The sequence below is a fragment of the Lepus europaeus genome, chromosome 5 (genome assembly GCF_033115175.1).
Source record: "Lepus europaeus isolate LE1 chromosome 5, mLepTim1.pri, whole genome shotgun sequence".
NCBI classification, from domain to species: domain Eukaryota; kingdom Metazoa; phylum Chordata; class Mammalia; order Lagomorpha; family Leporidae; genus Lepus; species Lepus europaeus.
In genome coordinates, this window is record NC_084831.1 from 42,605,617 (window position 1) to 42,624,925 (window position 19,309).

At 38.6% G+C, this 19,309-nt stretch overlaps 1 protein-coding gene across 1 annotated transcript in view; it reads left to right on the plus strand.

Annotated features, from left to right (window-relative positions):
* Nucleotides 1–19,309, plus strand: part of C5H1orf185 (chromosome 5 C1orf185 homolog) — a 157,589-nt gene that overhangs the window by 120,352 nt on the left and 17,928 nt on the right. Inside the window, exons 4-6 of the mRNA XM_062193336.1 lie at nt 5,464–5,614; nt 12,127–12,232; nt 16,472–16,607. Coding sequence (XP_062049320.1) covers nt 5,599–5,614; nt 12,127–12,232; nt 16,472–16,607 — 258 coding nt within the window. The 5' untranslated portion in view covers nt 5,464–5,598. The remainder of the gene's footprint in view (nt 1–5,463; nt 5,615–12,126; nt 12,233–16,471; nt 16,608–19,309) is intronic.

Below are 19,309 nucleotides of genomic sequence, written 5' to 3' on the forward strand. Positions count from 1 at the left end.
TTCTGTTTTATCTTGATAAACTATTGAAGCTGCTATTACAAAACTGGGTCAAGACACCATTAATTTAAAAAAACTATAGTACTGAATACAAGGCAATATTTTGCCTCTTTTATATGTAGTTTAAGTGAATGGGAATATACACTTTTTTATTTTAAGATGTATTTATTTATTTAAAAGGGAGAGTTATAGACACAGAGGGAGAGCCAGAGAGAGATCTTTCATCCACTGGTTCACTCCTCAAATGGCTGCAATGGCCAGGAGTAGGCCAGGCCAAAACCAGGAGCCAGGAGCTTTGTCTGGGTCTCTCATGTGGGTGGCAAGGGTTCAAGTATTTGAGCCGTCTTCTGCTGCCTTCCCAGGCACATTTGCAAGGAGCTAGGTCGGCAATGGAGCACCAGGAACTTGAACCGGTGCCCATATGGTATGCCAGCATTGCAGGCAGTGGCATAACACATCATGGTACCATAACACCAGCCCCAATGTATAATTTTAAATGTTTACAGACACATCTATAAGGTTGCTTGCAAAATATCTTAATTGTATCTATCTCATTCTCTAAGGCTTGAAAGTTTCAATTTATTTTAGATCAGATTAGTATATTTTTCCCCTTTCGTTTTTTCTAATTTTGAGAGGGTTAGATTAATTTGTGGTCGTATATTTGGTGATTTCAGAATATATAATGAGCTTAAATAAATATAATTGCTAAATTCCTTTCAGAGTCTCATCAGGATTAGAGAGGAATGGGAGACAAAATAAACAGTACTTATTAGGGGTAATATTCCATGATGTTGTGGAGGTTGGAGTTCAGTCAACTCAGTAACAACTCACCTCAGTTACATTATTAAAGTAGGCTGTCACAATTTAGGTGACAATCACAGTGACAATAAGATAAAGTTCTAATTTTGGACAGGAGAGGTTTACTTGAAGTTGTCAAATGGTAGCAGTTACTCAAAAGATCTTGAAGTAGAATAAGAATGTTTTGGTGATTATCTTCTAGGCTGGCTCTGTGCCCAAGTAGCAGCTGTCATTGTTCCTTTGGTAGGAATTTGGTAACTCAGAGTTTCCTTCTTGGTCATAAGCATTTGGTTTCTTTCTTCTTTCTAATTACTCTCATCTTATACATCTATTAAGGTCTGACTTAAGTCCCACCTCTTCCCCAATTCTTTGGTATAATAAACATTTATGATGTGTCAGCCATGTGTAATTTACATTCCTGGGAAACAATCCCTATCCCAATATAGGAATCCCAAGGCTTTGAAGCCACCAATTAATCCCATAATCATGACTTTGTCTTCGTTGATCTCTTGAGACCCTTTAATTTACAGTTTTCCTTTGGGTAGCATCAACATTATAATTAGACAGGGATATATTTCAGAAATAAAAGCACTAATCTCCAGTCTTCTCACATATAGTCTATTATATAGTATCAATACCTACTTACGTCATTGGGCAATAAAGCACCCCATAGAAACTTAGGAACTTGTTATTTGTTTTATAAATCACAGTATTTTCCTTAATTTTGTGCTATTCACTAAAAAGAAGTAATCTATCCCTGGATATAAAAGGAATACTCAAGTACATCATTTTATTTTTTTTCCAGTTGTGCTTTTACTTTTTTATAATAAATGTAATATGTAAAAATATACAAAAGGAAAATTTAAATTGTGTGAAAATTTTATTTTCCTTTTGAAATTTGAATTGAAGCATCTTTAGAAGCTCATAATACCATTTATTAATAGTATCAGTATTATTTCTACTTGTTTAATTGCATTTCTCTCAGATATTTATTTAAATCTAACGATGCACACTAACAAGATGCTTTGTGAAGCTGATGACTTAATAAAAATAATGAAGCATTTTATATTTTATTCCTGTGCCAAAAGCCTTAAAGCTACTTCCCAAAAGCTATAAAAACTGTTTCTTACAGCTATAAACTAAACTAATGCCCACCAGAGGATGCTGCAACTGCATGAAGAAAAGCTAACAACGGCCCAGTGACATCACATCTTCATCTAACTCAACAAACCTAGTACTAAATACTTAGTACTTTTCCTATACAGTGGTGCACATTCATCTCTTGGTCAATGACTCACCATAACGGAAGGAAAGCTACTGTAGAGAAAACCTAGGTAAAGTCAGAGGAAACTTGGGAGATGGAATTGAAGACCCCCTGGAGAAGGAGAGTGGACCTCAGACTTCTGTCGTTCTGTTCTCTAGCGGTGTCAGATGTTCAGCGTCTGCCTGCAGGTCCTTAACAAGACTCCCTGCAGCTAGAAAACATTCTGCCCTGCGGGACTGAGTTAGTGACAAGACAAGCAGTGATGCTTTCAGACTGACAGTGCAGATCTTCCTGTGGACAGTATTACAAGAATACACATTCTCCTGAGGCGTTTTTGCAACTTCCACCTGGTTATAGGTGGTTTCTTCATGATCTTTGTCAATCTCTAAAAGGATCTTATTTGCCCAGGTGCTTATTACCTTGTCCTTCCCAAGTACAATATGAGTCCCGTCTCGTCTATCTTACTCAACACGTATCACTGCCTTCTAGCACATACAACCAGCAGGTGTGCAGTAAACATTTGTGGAATTAATCAACTCTACTTCCATTGTGTAGTGACTCTTCAAATGGGAATAAGAACCCTACTCTGTGCCAGGCTTCAGACTACATTTATTTAAGGATAAATTTTAAAGTGTTGAGACACAGACATGAAGAATACATTGCCCTTTCCCTTGAAGCACTTCCAGTGAATTTTAAAAATGTGTATCTGCATTACTTTCTTTATTATTATTGTTATTATTATTATTTTGACAGGCAGAGTTAAACAGTGAGAGAGAGAGAGAGAGAGAGAGAGAGAGAGAGAGAGAGAGAGAGAGAAGGTCTTCCTTTTTCCTTGGTTAACCCCCCAAGTGGTCATTTACGGCCGGCGCACTGCGCCGATCCAAAGCCAGGAGCCAGGTGCTTCCTCCTGGTCTCCCATGCGGGTGCAGGGCCCAAGCACTTGGGTCATCCTCCACTGCCTTCCCGGGCCACAGCAGAGAGCTGAACTGGAAGAGGAGCAACCTGGACAGAATATTTCACCCCAACTGGGACTAGAACCCGGGGTGCCGGCACCGCAGGCGGAGGGTTAGCCAAGTGAGCTGCGGAGCCAGCCATCTGCATTACTTTCACAAAGAATTTAAAGTAGCTTTCAGTGAAATTCATATATAGTAGAACTGATAAAGATATAAAAGATTAAAACAGAAGTAAAAGTAAAAGGCATAATTTAAACATTTGAGTTAAAATAATTTTCATATTTAAGCATGAATTTTAGTTTCGAATTTTCTGATATGCAAGGCTAAGAAACACAGGGTGTAGAAGTCTTATTATCTGACAAATGAGCATATCTGACAATTGGTTTAAAAAGAATGTTTCTTGATACTAAATTCTGTTTGTGGCACAAACCTCCTTTATTATAATAGACCCTTATAATTACATAATAGATAATAAACTTAATTTTAAATGACTGTTCCCTGTTCAATCATTTATTTGATCCCTGCTAAAAGATAAATACATATTAAAATTTAATTTATTGGCCGGCACCGTGCCTCACTTCGTTAATCCTCCGGCTGTGGCGCCGGCAACCCATATGGGCACTGGGTTCTAGTCCCGGTTGCTCCTCTTCCAGTCCAGCTCTCTGCTGTGGCCCGGGAGGGCAGTGGAGGATGGCCCAAGTGCTTGGGCCCCTGCACCCACACGGGAGACCAAGGAAGAAGCACCTGGCTCCTGGCTTTGGATTGGCGCAGCACTGGCCGTAGCGGCCATTTGGGAGGTAAACCAATGGAAGGAAGACCTTTCTCTCTGTCTCTCTCTCTCTCTTACTGTCTTTAACTCTACCTATCAAATAAATTTAAAAAATTTTTAACTTATTAAAGACATTTATATAGAAATACTAATATCGTGTGGCTTAGATATACCTTCTAGTGGTGTCACTTAATGAAGATAATCTTTGCTTACTGAATCCTTTCTATTGGGCCTGGCATTGAGGCGTAGTAGATAAAGCTGCCACGTGTGATGCTAACATCCCAAATGGGTGCCAGTTTGAGTCCTGGCTGCTCCACTTCCAATCCAGCTCCTTTCTAATGGCCTGGGAAAGAAGCAGAAGATGGCCCAAGTGTTTGGCCCCCTGACACCCATTTGGGAGACCCAGATGAAGCTCCCTGCTTCTTTCAGCCTGGCCCAGCCTGGCCGTTGCAACCGTCTGGAGAGTGAACCAGTGGATGGAAGATCTCTCTCTTTCTCTGTCTCTCCCTCCCTCTTTCAAAAATAAATAAATAAATCTTTTTAAAAAAAAAAATCCTAGCTATTTTAAATGTCATTTGTCTGTCTTGACTTTGATTAGCTAGATAGCAATCAGATCACGACAGGGATACAAAGACATTTATTATTTATTAAAGGAAAAATTTTCTTTCATATGGTAGGTACACAGGTCGTAAAGTGGATGGGATGATCTATTTTTGGAATTAAGGATACTGTTTTTTATTTTCATGAAATTAATAATAACATTTTTATAACTTTACAGCTTTTAATTTTTTTATTCAGTAGCACCTACTCCCCAAATCTCCATCTGAGGTAGACATCAAGAAGTAGAAGCAGAATTCAACTCAGAAATTCTGCATTGAAGGCTCATACCTCTTCTGCTAAACCTAGACAATCTTTATGTATTTGTTATAGAAATGGATAGATCTTATTTATCAAGGCAGTGATTAAAAACATTCATAAAGAGCAACTCAAAATTCAGAAAAAAATATACTCAATAAATGGGAAAGGGTTACAGAAACTCTGAATTTCATTCCTAGACCATAGGCTTCTCAAAGTGAAAAACAACAAATATTCAAAATTTTTAATACTCTCAGCCTTTGCTATCAGGAAGGCTGGAAGTGGAGATCTGCCATAGTCCCGGTTTGGGGTAGTCTCTCAGCTGCTCACCTTGTGACCTATTTGCAGAGGAGGGATCACAGAAACGTTCTGCTCCTGCAGCTGTGCTAGATGGGGAGCTATTTGCTCTCCATTTCCCCTCCATGCCTTTCGCCCTACAATCGGGAAAAGCCTCAGTGGCTTCCAGAGTCCGAGGGATTCAGTGACCCAGCAGGATGCAGACAAATCAAGACAATCAAGATCCAAGAAAGGACTTTGGTGTGACAGGGCGTCTTCACTGGCCGCCTTTCAGGCATTAGGGGATTTCCCCTGCGCACTCTGCTGTAGTCAGAGCCGACACTGATGCCAGCACACTTGCAGGTTCCTATTGTAAGACCCACTCCTTCGATCTAATCAATGATCCGCTTAGCGTGGAGCAGCCCTGAGGAGCCACTCAGTGCTGATTGCACCACTCAGCGAACTCCATGGCCGGATGTCATGTAGGAGTGCTACCCCTGAAGCAGGCTGCGGGAGATCAGCGTCCTCATCACTTCCTTGCCGTCTTCTAGGATTTGGCGGACCCTGCAGTCACACACAAACCGCTGGACAGCATAATCCGTCAGGTAGCCTGAGGCTCCGTGCATCTGTAAAGCCTGCTTGAAGATCTGATTACTAGCCAGAAGTGTTCCAGACTGCTTCTGGACATGGAGGTGGTCTCAGGTGAGGAGTAGACCACCTTTAAAAAAAGAAAAAAAAAATACAAGTCCCAAGAGTATCTGCAGTGACAACTATGTTTTCTTTTATATTTAAACACCAGAGAAATTTCTTGTATTTTTTGTTTGTTGCCGCTGTTGTTTTTATTACTGAACAGGGAACAAATTATTTTGCTTTGGACTGTATTTCTTAGTAAAGACCTTATTGTTATAGCTTGGCATTTTTCATAAATGACTTGCCTACAATATCTGTCCATTGGAATATTAATTATACAACTTACACATAATATAAAACACAGATTGGATGAATGAAATTACTTAGCACTGGGGGCTGGTGGTGTGGGACAATGCTGACGTCTCATATGAGTGCCAGTTCTAATCCTAGCTGTTCCACTTCCAATCCAGCTCCCTGCTAATGTGCCTGGGAAAGTAGTAGAAGATGGTCCAAATGCTTGGGTCCCTGCCACCCAAGATGGAGTTCTGGGCTCCTGGCTTCAGTCTATTCCTGCCCAGGCCATCTGGGGAGTGAACTAGTGCATGAAAGATCTTTCTCAGGGCCTGCGGTGAGTGGAGCCGCCACCTTCATTGCCAGCATCCTGTGTAGTCACCAGTTCAGTTTGTGTCCGGCTGCCCTACTTCAGGTCCAGCTCCCTGCTGGTGGCTTGGGAGGGGCAATGGAGGATGGACAAGGTCTTTGGGCCCCTGCACCCACGTGGGAGACCCAAAAGAAGCTCCTGGTTCCTGGCTTCAGCCTGGCCCAGCCCTGGCCATTGAAGTCATCTGGGGAGTGGACCAGTGGATTGAAGATCTCTCTCCCTCACCCTCTCCCTCTCCCTCTCCCTCTCCCTCTCCCTCTCCCTCTCCCTCTCTCTCTCCCTCTCCCTCTCTGTAACTCTTTGAAAATAAATAAATCAATCTTTTTAAAAAAGAAATTACTCAGCATTATCCATCTTGAAAATGGAAAGTATTTTTCTAAGTAGAAATGCTGGTTTTGGAATAATTGATATTATTTTTTTCTGATTTGTGGTGATATGATATGTAAAGACATCAACTTTAAGGTATGTGATATTCTTTATGTCAGGAGTGTAACAACTTATAAGGTTTTATAGTTAGAACACATTCTTTTTTATTTTTACCAGATATTTTAATTTTTTAAGTTTTTATTTAATGGATACATTTTTTCATAGATACAACTTTAGGAATATAGTGGTTCTTTCCTCCATACCCACCCTCCCACCCCTAATCCCATCCCACCACCCTCTCCTCTCCCATCTCCTTCTTCATTTTGGTTCATTTTTAGTTTGATTTTACATACAGAGGACCAACTCCATGTAGAACATATTCAAAAATATAATACAAAGTAAAGGTTCAGTATTGGAAAATTATTTTTTTAATTTATTTACTTGTTTGAAAGGTAAAGTTACAGAGAAGAAGAGGCAGAGGCAGGGAGAGAAAGAGATCTACCATCTACTGGTTCACTCCCCACATGGCCACAATGGCTGGGGCTGGGCCATTTTTGCTGCTTTCTCAGGTGCATTAGCATGGAGCTGGATCAGAAGTGCTTGGGCCCCTGCACCCAAGTGGGAGACCCAGAAGAAGCTACTGGCTCCTGGCTTCAGATCAGCTCAGCTCCGTCTATTGTGGCCACTTCAGGAGAGAACCAATGATGGAAGATCTCTCTTTCTGTCTCTCCTTCTCTCTGTCTGTAACTCTGCCTCTCAAATAAATACATAAATCTAAAAAAAAAATGTGTCATTTCAAGAGTCAGTCTTGTGGCACAGTGAGTTATGCCTCCTGTGACAGCAGCATCCCATATGGTCACCAATTCAAGTTCCTGGTGCTCCACTTCCAATCCAACTCCCTGCTAATGTGTCTGGAAAAGCAGCAGAAAGTGGCCCAAGAACTTGGACCCCTGCCACCCTCATGGGAGACCCATGAGGATGTTCTTGGAGTTCTTAGCTCCTTGCTTGCAGCCATTTGGGGAGTGAAACAGTGGATGAAAGCTCTCTTTCTCTTTTTCTCCCCCCAGACCCCCACTCTGGTTTCAAATAAATTTTTTAAAAATTTAAGAAATGTATTATTTCTTTATAAGTTATAATAGTTTTCAACTATTTCTGTATATTAGAGAATGGACCAGGTGTACTTGAGATGAACATATATTCTTTCATTGTTAGGTTGAATCTTGTATAAATGTCAGTTAGATCCAGTTGACTGATGGTGATATCAACACATGGCTTCCAAGTTATCCCTAGGGATCTCCAACCCACTCTGCCTAAAAGGAGAAAGAGCATGGAGAAAAGCGCTTGGGAGGTTTTTATGACATCACTTCCATTCAAATTCTATTGGTTAGAACTCAATCACATGGCTTCATTTAGTGGTAAGGGAAACCTGGATACGTAGGCTAGCTTTTTGTCTGGGAAGAAGAGGAAAACATATTTGGACAAACAGTTAACAATTTCTTTCTGTGTTCTGGAAGAACTTGTATGAGATAAGAAATACTTGAATCATGGGTATTCAGTAGAAATTTTAAAGTTGTTGGGGCCTACTATTTTCTTTGGGGGAAATGTTGTTTTTTGCTTATTTAATTTAATGGATACATGTTCATTTAGGTTTTCTGTTTCTTTTTGAGTCACTTTTTGTAAGTCACTTTTTAGCTGTATGTTTTATGTTAGTTTTGAAATACATTAGAATAAATTCATTGAAAGTATTTTCTTTTAACCTTTGTTGTATCTGTAATTATATTCTTTTATCATTTTTAATATTCTCCCTTAAGCTTTTGACTTTTTTAATTTGGTTAATCTTGCTAGAGATTTGTCAGTTTTACTAGTCTTTGCCAAGAATCTTGATTTTTATTTCATTAATTTCTGTTATTGTTTCCTTGCTCTACTTTCTTTGGGTTTACTTTGCTGATATTTTCAACTTATAATATGGATACTAAGTCCATTGTTTTTCAACCTTGTTTTCTAATACATAGTTTTGGGCTATCCATTTCCCTTACATTCCAGCGGTTTTTATGAAAGGATTTATACATAATACTTTTATTATTGCCTTGTTCTGTGCTTTTTCTAATTTCCATTGATTTACACTTTAATGAATGAGGTTTTTTTAAGACTTATTTATTATTTTGAATGAGCTGCAGAAAGGAAGAGACAAAGATCTTCCATCCACTGGTTCACTCCCCAGATGGCTGCAATGGCCAGGGCTGGGCCAGACCAAAAGCAGAAGCCAGGAGTCTTTTCTGGGTCTCCCATGTGGGTGGCAGGGGCCCAGGTACTTAGGCTGTTATCTGCTGCTTTTCCCAGGTTATTATCAGGGAGCTGGATTGGAAATGGAGCAGCTGAGACCTGAACTGGTGCCCATATGGGATGCTGGCATCACAGGTGGCAGCTTAACCCACTGCACCAACTGCCTGCCCCAGAATGAGTTTTTAATAGTGTGATTTTAAATTTCCACAAGCTTGGGAGTTTTTCCCAGGGTATATTTTAGGTTATTAATTTGAAAATTTTGTTGTTGGAAGAGAATGTGGTATGTATTATGATTTCATAAAAAAATTGGATCTTGCTTGATAACCTGACATATACATACTAAGTTTGAGATGTTCTCCATTTATTATGTTATAAATTTTTTGCAACATTATCTTATTTATTCCCTACTGCAATAATGTGAGATAGTATGCCTTCCATTTTTCAAGTGATAACATTAAGATCCAACAATATAATAAATAACATTTCCAGTTTCACAGATCCAGTTAGGCTTAATCCAACCAAAGCAGACATCACTTATAAACAAGTAATGTGAGCAACTTTAGGTCCTGGTTATGAGTAATCAAAAAATAAAGCAGGACTTTATAGTACTGTAAGTACTGCAAAAAATAAAATCCTTGGTATAGATACATGATAATTCTAGTTTTATATATGTACATATAAATACATATATTTATATGTATGTATATATATAAATTTGGCAATGATAAGTTCTCAGGCAATGTTTACCTTTTGTCTTGCCTGTATTTTTCTATCAATCTTCCTTTGTCTTTATTTGTTCCAGTATGACACCTATTGCATATATTATATATAACATATAAATATATTGCTAGATGGATAAACAGACTGAGGAAGAGAGACCTACAAAGGCAATAAAGATGTAGACAGAGAAATGGGAGGAAGACCAAGTGAATACGGATTACAGACACCAGGGAAAGAGAAAGAAATACCCATAGTGGGCTGTTTTTTTTTTTAACCATTGATCACTTTACAAGTAGAAGTTATGAGGAAGTAGAAATTTGTATTTTAAGAATTTTGACTGTAAATGGTAATGGAAGGATCAGCTGTAAGCTGGAGCACACTGTGAGTGAATGGTGAGTTTCATTTATTTTCAGACTAGAGTCATAATAAAGTTTAAGACTTAAGCCTGGCTGTTTCTTAAATTTTGTTAAGACTTGAAGGCCAGCCCCACCAATTCTTTTTTTAAAACATTTTTTTGATTTGTGGGTCTAGCATTGTGGCATAGTAGGTTAAGCCATTGCCTGTGACACCAGCATTCCTTATGAGCACCCTAATGGCCTGAGAAAAGCAGCAGCAGATGGCCCACACACTTAGGCCTTTGCTACTCACGTGAAGAACTGGATGAAGCTCCTGGCTCCTGGCTTCGGTCTGGCCCAGCCCTGTTCATTTCGGCCATCTAGGGAGTGAACCAGTGGATGGAAGTTTTCTCTCTATCTCTCTCTATCTCTTTAACTCTGACTTTCAAATAAATAAATAAATCCTTAAACAAAACAAAACAAAATAAATTTTTTTTATTTGTTTGAAAGGCGGCGAGACTTAGAGAGAGACAGAGAGAGAAGGCTCCCATCTTCTGGTTCATCCCTACATTGCCTACAGTAGTTGGGGCTGGGCTGGGGACAAGGCCAAAGCTGGGAGCTGGAAACACAATCCAGGTCGTTGAGCTATCAATTTTTTTTTTAATTTTTTAATTTTTTTTAAATTTTTTTTTATTTTTGTCAGGCAGAGTTAGACAGTGAGAGAGAGAGACAGAGAATAAGGTTTGCCTTCCGTTGGTTCACCCCCCAAATGGCCGCTGCAGCCGGCGTGCTGCACCAATCCAAAGCCAGGAGCCAGGTGCTTCCTCCTGGTCTCCCATGCGGGTGCAGGGCCCAAGCACTTGGGCCATCTTCCACTGCCTTCCCGGGCCACAGCAGAGAGCTGGGCTGGAAGAGGAGCAACCGGGACAGAATCCGGCGCCCCAACAGGGACTAGAACCTGGAGTGCTGGCGCCGCAGGCAGAGAATTAACCAAGTGAGCCGCGGCGCCGGCGAGAGCCACCAATTCTTAACAAGAATTTGGCAATAGAAAATTTTCAGGCAATATTTAACTTTTAAAAAAATCTCTCCCTTTCCTTTAAAAACTATTTTATTTATTTTATTTTATATGAAAGAGAAAGAGATCTTCCAACCACTGGTTTGCTCCCCCAAATGCTCACAACAGCCAAGGCTGGGCCAGGCTAAAACCAGGATCCAGGAACTCCATCCATGGGAACAACCTCCCATGAGGTTGACAGGGAATCAAGTACTTGAGCCATCATCTGCTGCCTCCTAGAGTATACTTTAGCAGGTAGCTCTATTGAAAGCAGAGAAGCCAGGACTTGAACCAGGCTCTCTCTCCAATACAAGATGCAGATGTCCCAAGCAGAGTATTTTTTTTCCCAAGATTTATTTATTTATTTGAAAGGCAGAGTTACAGAGAGGCAAGGCAGAAAGAGAGAGAGTCTTCCATCCACTGGTTCACTCCCCAGCTGCCACGGTGGCCAGAGCTGAGCCAATCAAAGCCAGGAGATAGGAGCTTCTTCCAAGTCTCCCACAGGATACAGGGGCCCAAGGACTTGGACATCTTCTACTCCAAGCAGAGTCCATCCACTGCACCAAATGGCTGTCCCCCTCTGCCCTGTTTTTCTATAGATCTTCCTATGTCTTCATTTTATACTTATTCTATTATAACATCTATAATACTTTTTATTTACACTTTTTTTCTTACATATATGTCCATACTACTAAGCAATGTACTCATACTTCCTAAGGTGAAGAACCTTTTGTTATTCATGTTTTCAATACTAGCATAAGCATAATGCCTATCATTCAATCATCAAATATTCAGTTTTTGAGTAGCCAGTCATTATTCTAAATTCTCTTTTTAATAAGATTTATTTTATTTATTTGAAAGACTGAGAGAGTAGAAAACCAAACCAAAAAAGAAGGAGATGGAAACTGTACAAAACCAAAACTTAGGTTTCAAATCCTAGCAGGGTCAAAGAAATGTGCCTTGAGCCTTTACTCTGCAGGAAGCCCTGTGTAATTCCCTAACTCAGGGTCTTAAAGTGTATTAGAATTGCACAGGAATTGAATTCAGGCCTCCCACTCTCTTGGTTAATGTCTTAACGATGATATTTAAAATATTATATAATTTAATTTTACCTAGAGAATAAAAATAAATGTGTGAAATAATATTTTATAATTGATTCGTATAGGTTTTTTTAACCAGTTAACCTATTTTCTGGCTGCTGGCGCTGTCAGTTTGGGAATCGGTTTCTTTGCTTTGGCATCAGCTTTGTGGTTCCTGATTTGCAAAAGAAGGTAAGATTTATTAGAATTTTTGTTCAGCTTTTTTTTTTCTTTTAAAAATCCAATGAAGAACTTTTTAAAATAGTATCAAGCATAAATAACTATAATAGTAGATTCTGTAATCTGGGATTTGGTTTCAGTTGTTTTGGTCAGGGAGGGAAGCAATACAGGTTTTAAAGAAGAAGGAAAAGGGCCGGTACCGCGGTTCACTTGGCTAATCCTCCACCTGCGGCACCAGCATCCCGGGTTCTAGTCCCGGTTGGGGCACCGGATTCTGTCCCGGTTGCTCCTCTTCCAGTCCAGCTTCTGCTGTGGCCCGGGAAGGCAGTGAAGGGTGGCCCAAGTGCTTGGGCCCTGCACCTGCATGGGAGACCAGGAGGAAGTACCTGGCTCCTGGCCATTTGGGGGGTGAACCAATGGAAGGAAGACCTGTCTGTCTTTCTCTCTCTCTCACTAACTCTGCCTGTCAAAAAAAAAGAAGAAGAAGAAGAAGAAGAAGGAAAAGAACTAGAATAAAATGAGGTATTTAAAAAAAAACTTTAGGAAAGTAAACTTAAAAAATAAGTTTATTTTGGTGAGAAAATTTTTGAAATCCTTTCAGGTGCCTCTATTGCTATTATAAGCAATCATTATGCAATAAAATTTTGAGGAATAACAAGACTTACTCCACTTTCTAGAAGACATGGGCTTAAGTATAAGGCTAGATAATTTAAAAAGTTCAACTCCAAACCTAGAGGTTAAAAACATTACTGAGAGATGAGGTGAGCATTTAGCCTAGCAGTTAAGATGCCAGTTAGGATGTCCATATCCCTTATTGGAATGCCTGGGTCCAAGTTCCAGCTCTAGTCCTGACTCCAGCTTCCTGCTAATGCAGCCTCTGGGAAGCTGCAGGGGATAGTTAAATAGTTAGATCTCTGCCACCATGGGGGAGGCCTAGATTGATTTCCAGGTTCCTGGCTCCAACCTAGCATCCTCAGCCCTGGCTATTGTGGGCATCTGGTCAGTGAGCAAACAAATGAAATATCTCTATTTCTCCCTCTCCTTCTCCTCTATCTCTCCCTGTCTCTCAAATAAATGAAAATAAATCACTTTATTTTTTTTCTCTTTATATACAGAAGATCAGTTTAGTATATATTAGGTAAAGATTTCAACAGTTTGCCCCATGTAGCAACATAAAGTGAAAAAACTACCATTGGAGTACTAATTATAGCATTAAATAACAATGTACAGCACATTAAAGACAGAGATCCTACATAATAGTTTTTTAAATTAATTAATTTTCTATGCCATTTCCAATTTAACACCAGGTTGTTTTTTTTCATTTCCAATTCTCTTTATATACAGAAGATCAATTCGGTATATAATTAGTAAAGACCTCATCAGTTTGAACCCACACGTAAACACAAAGTATAAAAATACTGTTTCAGTACTAGTTATAGCATCACTTCACATTAGACAACACATTAAGGACAGATCCCACATGGGGTGTAAGTACACAGTGACTCCTGTTGCTGACTTAACAATTTGACACTCCTGTTCATGGCGTCAGTAATCTCCCTAGGCTCTAGTCATGAGTTGCCAGGGCTATGGAAGCCTTTAGAGTTCGCTGACTTTGATCTTATTCCGATAGGGTCAAATAAATCACTTTAAAAACCAAACATATTACTAAAGAGAAAAGCACTCTTTCTTTAGGGACTATTTAAGAAAAGAGCTGGGCCAGTGTTGTGGTGCAGCAAGTTAAGCTGCTGCCTGCAATGCCAGCATCCAGCATGAGCACTGGTTCAAGTCCTGGCTCTTCCACTTCCATTCAAGCACTCTGCTAATGTGCCTGGAAAAGCAGCCAAAGCTGGTCCAAGTGCTAGGGCCCCTGCCACCCATGTGGAAGAGCGTGATGGAGTTCCAGGATCTTGGCCTCAGCCTGGCCCAGTCCCAGCTGTTGGAGGCCATTTGGGAAATGAATCAGTAGATGGAAGATCTCTCTGTCTCTCTTTCTCTCTCTTCCTCCCCTTCTCCCTCCCTCTATATCCATCTTTCTCTGCCTTTCAAATAAATAAATAAATCTCTTTTTAAAAAATAAGAACTGATGAAATGCTCTGGTATAGTCTAAAATAGTCTCTTGATAGAAACAGGAAAAAAAAAGATTGACATTTTAGTTCCTTTCAACTCTAATATTTGATGTTTCTAATTATATAATTAATTCAACATTTGTATTGTCTGATGTTTAGAAGATGTAAATTTTAATATGATCTTCTCAAATGGCCACAACAGCCATGTCTTGGCCAGGCTAAAGACAGGAACCATGAACACCACTTTGGTCTCCCACATTGGTGACAGAGGCCCAAGCACTTGGGCCATCTTGCACTGCCTTCCCAGAAGCAGGTAGCTGGATTAGAAGTGGGGTAATGTGGACTCAAACCAGCACTCCCAAATGGGAGTGTCATGGCTTAACCCACTGTGTCACAATGACACCCTTTTCCCCCCATTGCTTTTACCAGAAGGACAAAATAACATGCCTTTTAAGGCCCTGCATTGTCTGCCTATGCATGATCCTCAATTTAATCCCCCACTTACCCTCTTGATTTCTGTCTTTCTCCTAGATTGCTCTAATCTGGCCACTGGATCTTTATATATTTGATATTTTCTCTGCTTGGAATGTAGTTACTTACTCTTCTCCCCTCTTGCACCAAACTCTACCTAATAACTAATACTATATCTTCAGATTGCCGAGATCAATCATCTTTTCCTCAGGAAAGCCACCTTTGACTTTTCTAACCAGATTAATTTCCCTTGTTACAAACACAGTACCAGGTAGCTCTCCTCAATAGCACTTCCACATTTGTAATTTTTCTTTTTCTTGTGATTATTCTATTAATATCTATCTTCCTTACTGGTGTTTAAGCTAGTAAGTTCCATAAGGGTACCTGTGCTCTTTTTCTTCCACCACTATAAAAATACACACAAGGGTCCCTCAAGAAATTTGTGGGCCTGCGCCGTGGCTCACTAGGCTAATCCTCCACCTTGCGGCGCCGGCACACTGGGTTCTTGTCCCGGTCAGGGCGCTGGATTCTGTCCCGGTTGCCCCTCTTCCAGGCCAGCTCTCTGCTGTGGCCCGGGAGTGCAGTGGAGGATGGCCCAAGTCCTTGGGCCCTGCACTCCATGGGAGACCAGGAGAAGCACCTGGCTCCTGCCTTCGGATCAGCGCGATGCGCCAGCTGCAGTGCGCCGGCCGCGGTGGCCATTGGAGGGTGAACCAACGGCAAAGGAAGACCTTTCTCTCTGTCTCTCTCTCTCACTGTCCACTCTGCCTGTCAAAAAAAAAAAAAAATTGTGGAACAATGGAATTAAAAGGTAAGTGTATATTGGTGCAAAAATTTTTTGGAAATCATCCATAATTTTTTCATAATGCAGACTTTCATGAACTTTTTGAAATCCCCCTTGTATACATGAATTTCAGAATATTTTTGCAGCAAAATAAGCTTGTCATTTTTTTAGAAGCAGAGTGAGCTAGAGGAACAGAGAAAGAGAGTCTCTCCACCTTCACTCCCCAAATACCCGCAATGGTTGGGACTAAGGACCAAAGCCAGGAGCGAGGAATTCAACCCAAATAACCCATGTGGGTGGCAGGAACTCAACTGCTAGAGCCGTAGTGGTTGCCTCCCAGGGTCTGCATTTACAGGAACTTGAGTCTGGAGCCAGAGTCCAGATTCAAACTCAGATATATAATGTAGAACGTCTTATAGTGGAAATCACACAGTATGTAGCCTTCTCACGTTAGCTTCTTTCACTGAGTATGCACTTAAGTTTTCTCCTTGTCTTTTCATTATTTGGTAGATGATTTTTTCTTAGTGCTAAATAATATTCCATTTTATAGAATGTTATTTTTCAAATGCTTAAGTTTAGAATGACCATTTGAAGTTACTTTCCTAATCAGCTGACATTTTATTTGAGCTTCATTGTTCTTAATTATATAACAACCAGAAAGAAATATTTCAAAGATTTGTTATTAATATTCAAACTGAAACTATTAACCCTGCATAAGTAGCCTAATTATCTTCTATAAATAAAACAGGTAGCTTAATTTATGTTACATGAGTGAAATAGGTATAATGAAATCTAACATGTAAGAAGAAAAAAATAAATATGCTATAATATACTTATTCTGACTTTTAAACCTTTGTGTATAGATATTGGAATAATTTCAATTGGCTTATAACTCATGTTTAACAATAATCTCTACAAACTGTTTTTCAGAGAAATATTTCAAAATTCCAAGTTTAAAGCAACTGATGAGAGATGCAGGCAAAAGCAATCAAAGGCAAAGATTAAATCTCATTCTCAGTGTGTTTTTATCTCTCGAAATTTTCATACTGGAAGATTCCAATTACAGGTAGAACATAATATTTCATAGCTATCTTTTCAAATAATTTATTTTGATATTATGTCATTAGCATTGTTATCTTTAAATTTGATGGACAGAATATCTACTATTAATTTTTGAAAAATTAATGCAGAACTAAGTGTAAATTACCCAAACTAATTAAAATTTACACTATAGAAAAACTATATATATATTATATTTCTCCATATCATTAGTCCAAGAACCTACATTCTCCATATTGGTGGTATTATTAGGGATGAAGCTAAATGGAATAAGAAAAACTGATTATGATGTTTGAACTTTTTGATGCAATGTTGGATTTGGTTTGTTAATATTTTGTTGAGAATTTTTGCATCTATGTTCATCAAGATATTGGTCTGTAATTTTCTTTTTATGTTGTGTCTGTCTGGTTTTGGTGTCAGAATGATGCTGGCCTCATTTTAAAAGTTCCAAGTTTCTCAATATTTTGGAATAGTTTGAAAAGTATTGCAGTTAGTTGCACTTAAAATGTCATAAAATTCAGAGGCTCTTTAATTGTGACAAAGATACTAATATCTAACAGGGGAAATATTGTGAAGAGTAAACTGGAGCTCCTTGTATTATTATCTCACAAAAATAAAAGGTTAAAAAAAGAGATTAAATATTTAGTCTGGAAAAATATCAAAGCTTAATTGCATAACTTAACTGTTTTTAAGTTTTATGTTACAATCAGTTTAAAAAGTTATAAAGGAAAATCTGTGCAATCATCATCTTCTTGAGCATCATAATCAAAAGCTGATTTTGAATCAATGATTTGCATCTGTACTCAGAATTTTTGACTATTAGATAAATATTATGTTTATTTGTCAAACGAAAAAACTATTCTGAAATAAAGTGCTAAAAAAAGAAAGAAAAACTGAAAGCACAATTATCAGGCGTGTCAGAGGAAAGACATTTGGAAATAAGACATGCTCAGATAGCTTATCCAAACCAACTAATTAAAATTAAATTCAATTTCACAAGAATATATTAAGCCATTATTATAATCAAAATGCTGGGGCCCCCTGTTGGCAATAGTAAGATATGGCCCTTACGTTCAAAGTGCTTGTGTAGTACAAGTGAGAAAGGTGGACACACTATTCAGTGTCTTATGTGGGAGGTGTCAAAACAGTGCTATGTGGACAAAGAAAAACTAGGTAGAGATCAGCAGAAATTTAAAACTATGGTATAGCTAAGCAAAACAAATACTTTAGTGATCCCATAGCATTAATAGATAGAGACAAACTGATAAGATGCCAAAGTTTTACTATACATCCTGAATTTTGAACTCAAGTTGAACTCAGTACAAACATTATTGAGTGGCAGCACTAGTTTTGCCAATTAGATTATATAAACAAATAAGATAAGAGCCTAGCACTAGAAGAGCCCCAAGTTATTAGAAGAGAAAAATATGCAAAATAATAAATACAACCTAATGTGATGAGAGTTCACCAAGTTGCAGAAGTGCAGACAAGGGAGGCCTAATTAAGGGGAGCTTCAGAGAAATGACATTTTTAATTGTTCTGAGAAATGAATAGAATTTTGCCAAGAGGAAAGAGAGCAAAGGACATTTTATGTTCAAAGATTTGTAGCTACAAAAGGAAACAACATGTCCAAAGGAGACATTACAGTATTTGGAGCCTGGAATTCATTGAAGGGATTGGCAAAAAATATGTTGGAGATGAGATTGTAATGAGCCTCTTTTGCATTCTTAAGGATTTTGAATTTTACCCCGTAAGCTTTCCAAATCTACTGGACGCATTACAGGATTATGGTCAAGAGGTAGACTGTAGAACCAGATCACACAGGTTTGAAAACTGGCTTTGCCACTACTAGCTGTGTAATGCTAGAGAGGTTACTTAACTTCCCTTTTCTCAGTTTCCTCATCTTCAAGATGAGGATATTGTTACCTCTATAGATTTGTTGTGAGATTAAATGAATTTGTATGTGAAAATCATGGAGAGTAGTGTTTGGGACATAGTGAACACTAACCAATATGTTATTATTATTACTGGAAGGCTTCAAGCAGGCATAGGTAAAGATCAACTCATAACTAAAATTTTCAAATGAAGGAAAATAAAGAGATTGCATTTCAATACATGCCTTTAACACTAATTTATTGAAAACCCGTCACATGCTAGACATTGTACTAGGTACTAGTGATTTACTGATGCCACCATATTTAATGGTGGATACATACAAATAGACAATTACAAAAATATGAGTGCAATTTTAATTAACTTGTTTATTATTCATTCAGCAAATATGGAGAGGAGCTTCCAAAAGTTTGTAGGAAAATGGAATTTAAAGATAGTCGGGATATTCTGTGAGCTTTCTGAAGCCCCTTATATGCCAAGAATTGTTCTAGGCAATTGGGAATTTGGGGATGAATGAAGGGGACAATAGTCCTGTTTTTGTGGAATTTATAGTATAATGGGAGAGATGAACAGTATACAAGCAAACACAAAACAATATTCAGAATTCTGTTCTTAATTTTCTAATTGAAAAAAAATCTGTACATTTATATATACATCATTAACAACATGTTTTGAAATATGTATACATTGTGGAATGATTAAATTGAGCTAATTAACATATGCATTATTTTACATACTTTTTTTGTGGCAAGAACACCTAAAATCTACTCTTAGCAACTTTCAAGAATATATTGTTGTCAACTATAGTCACCATAT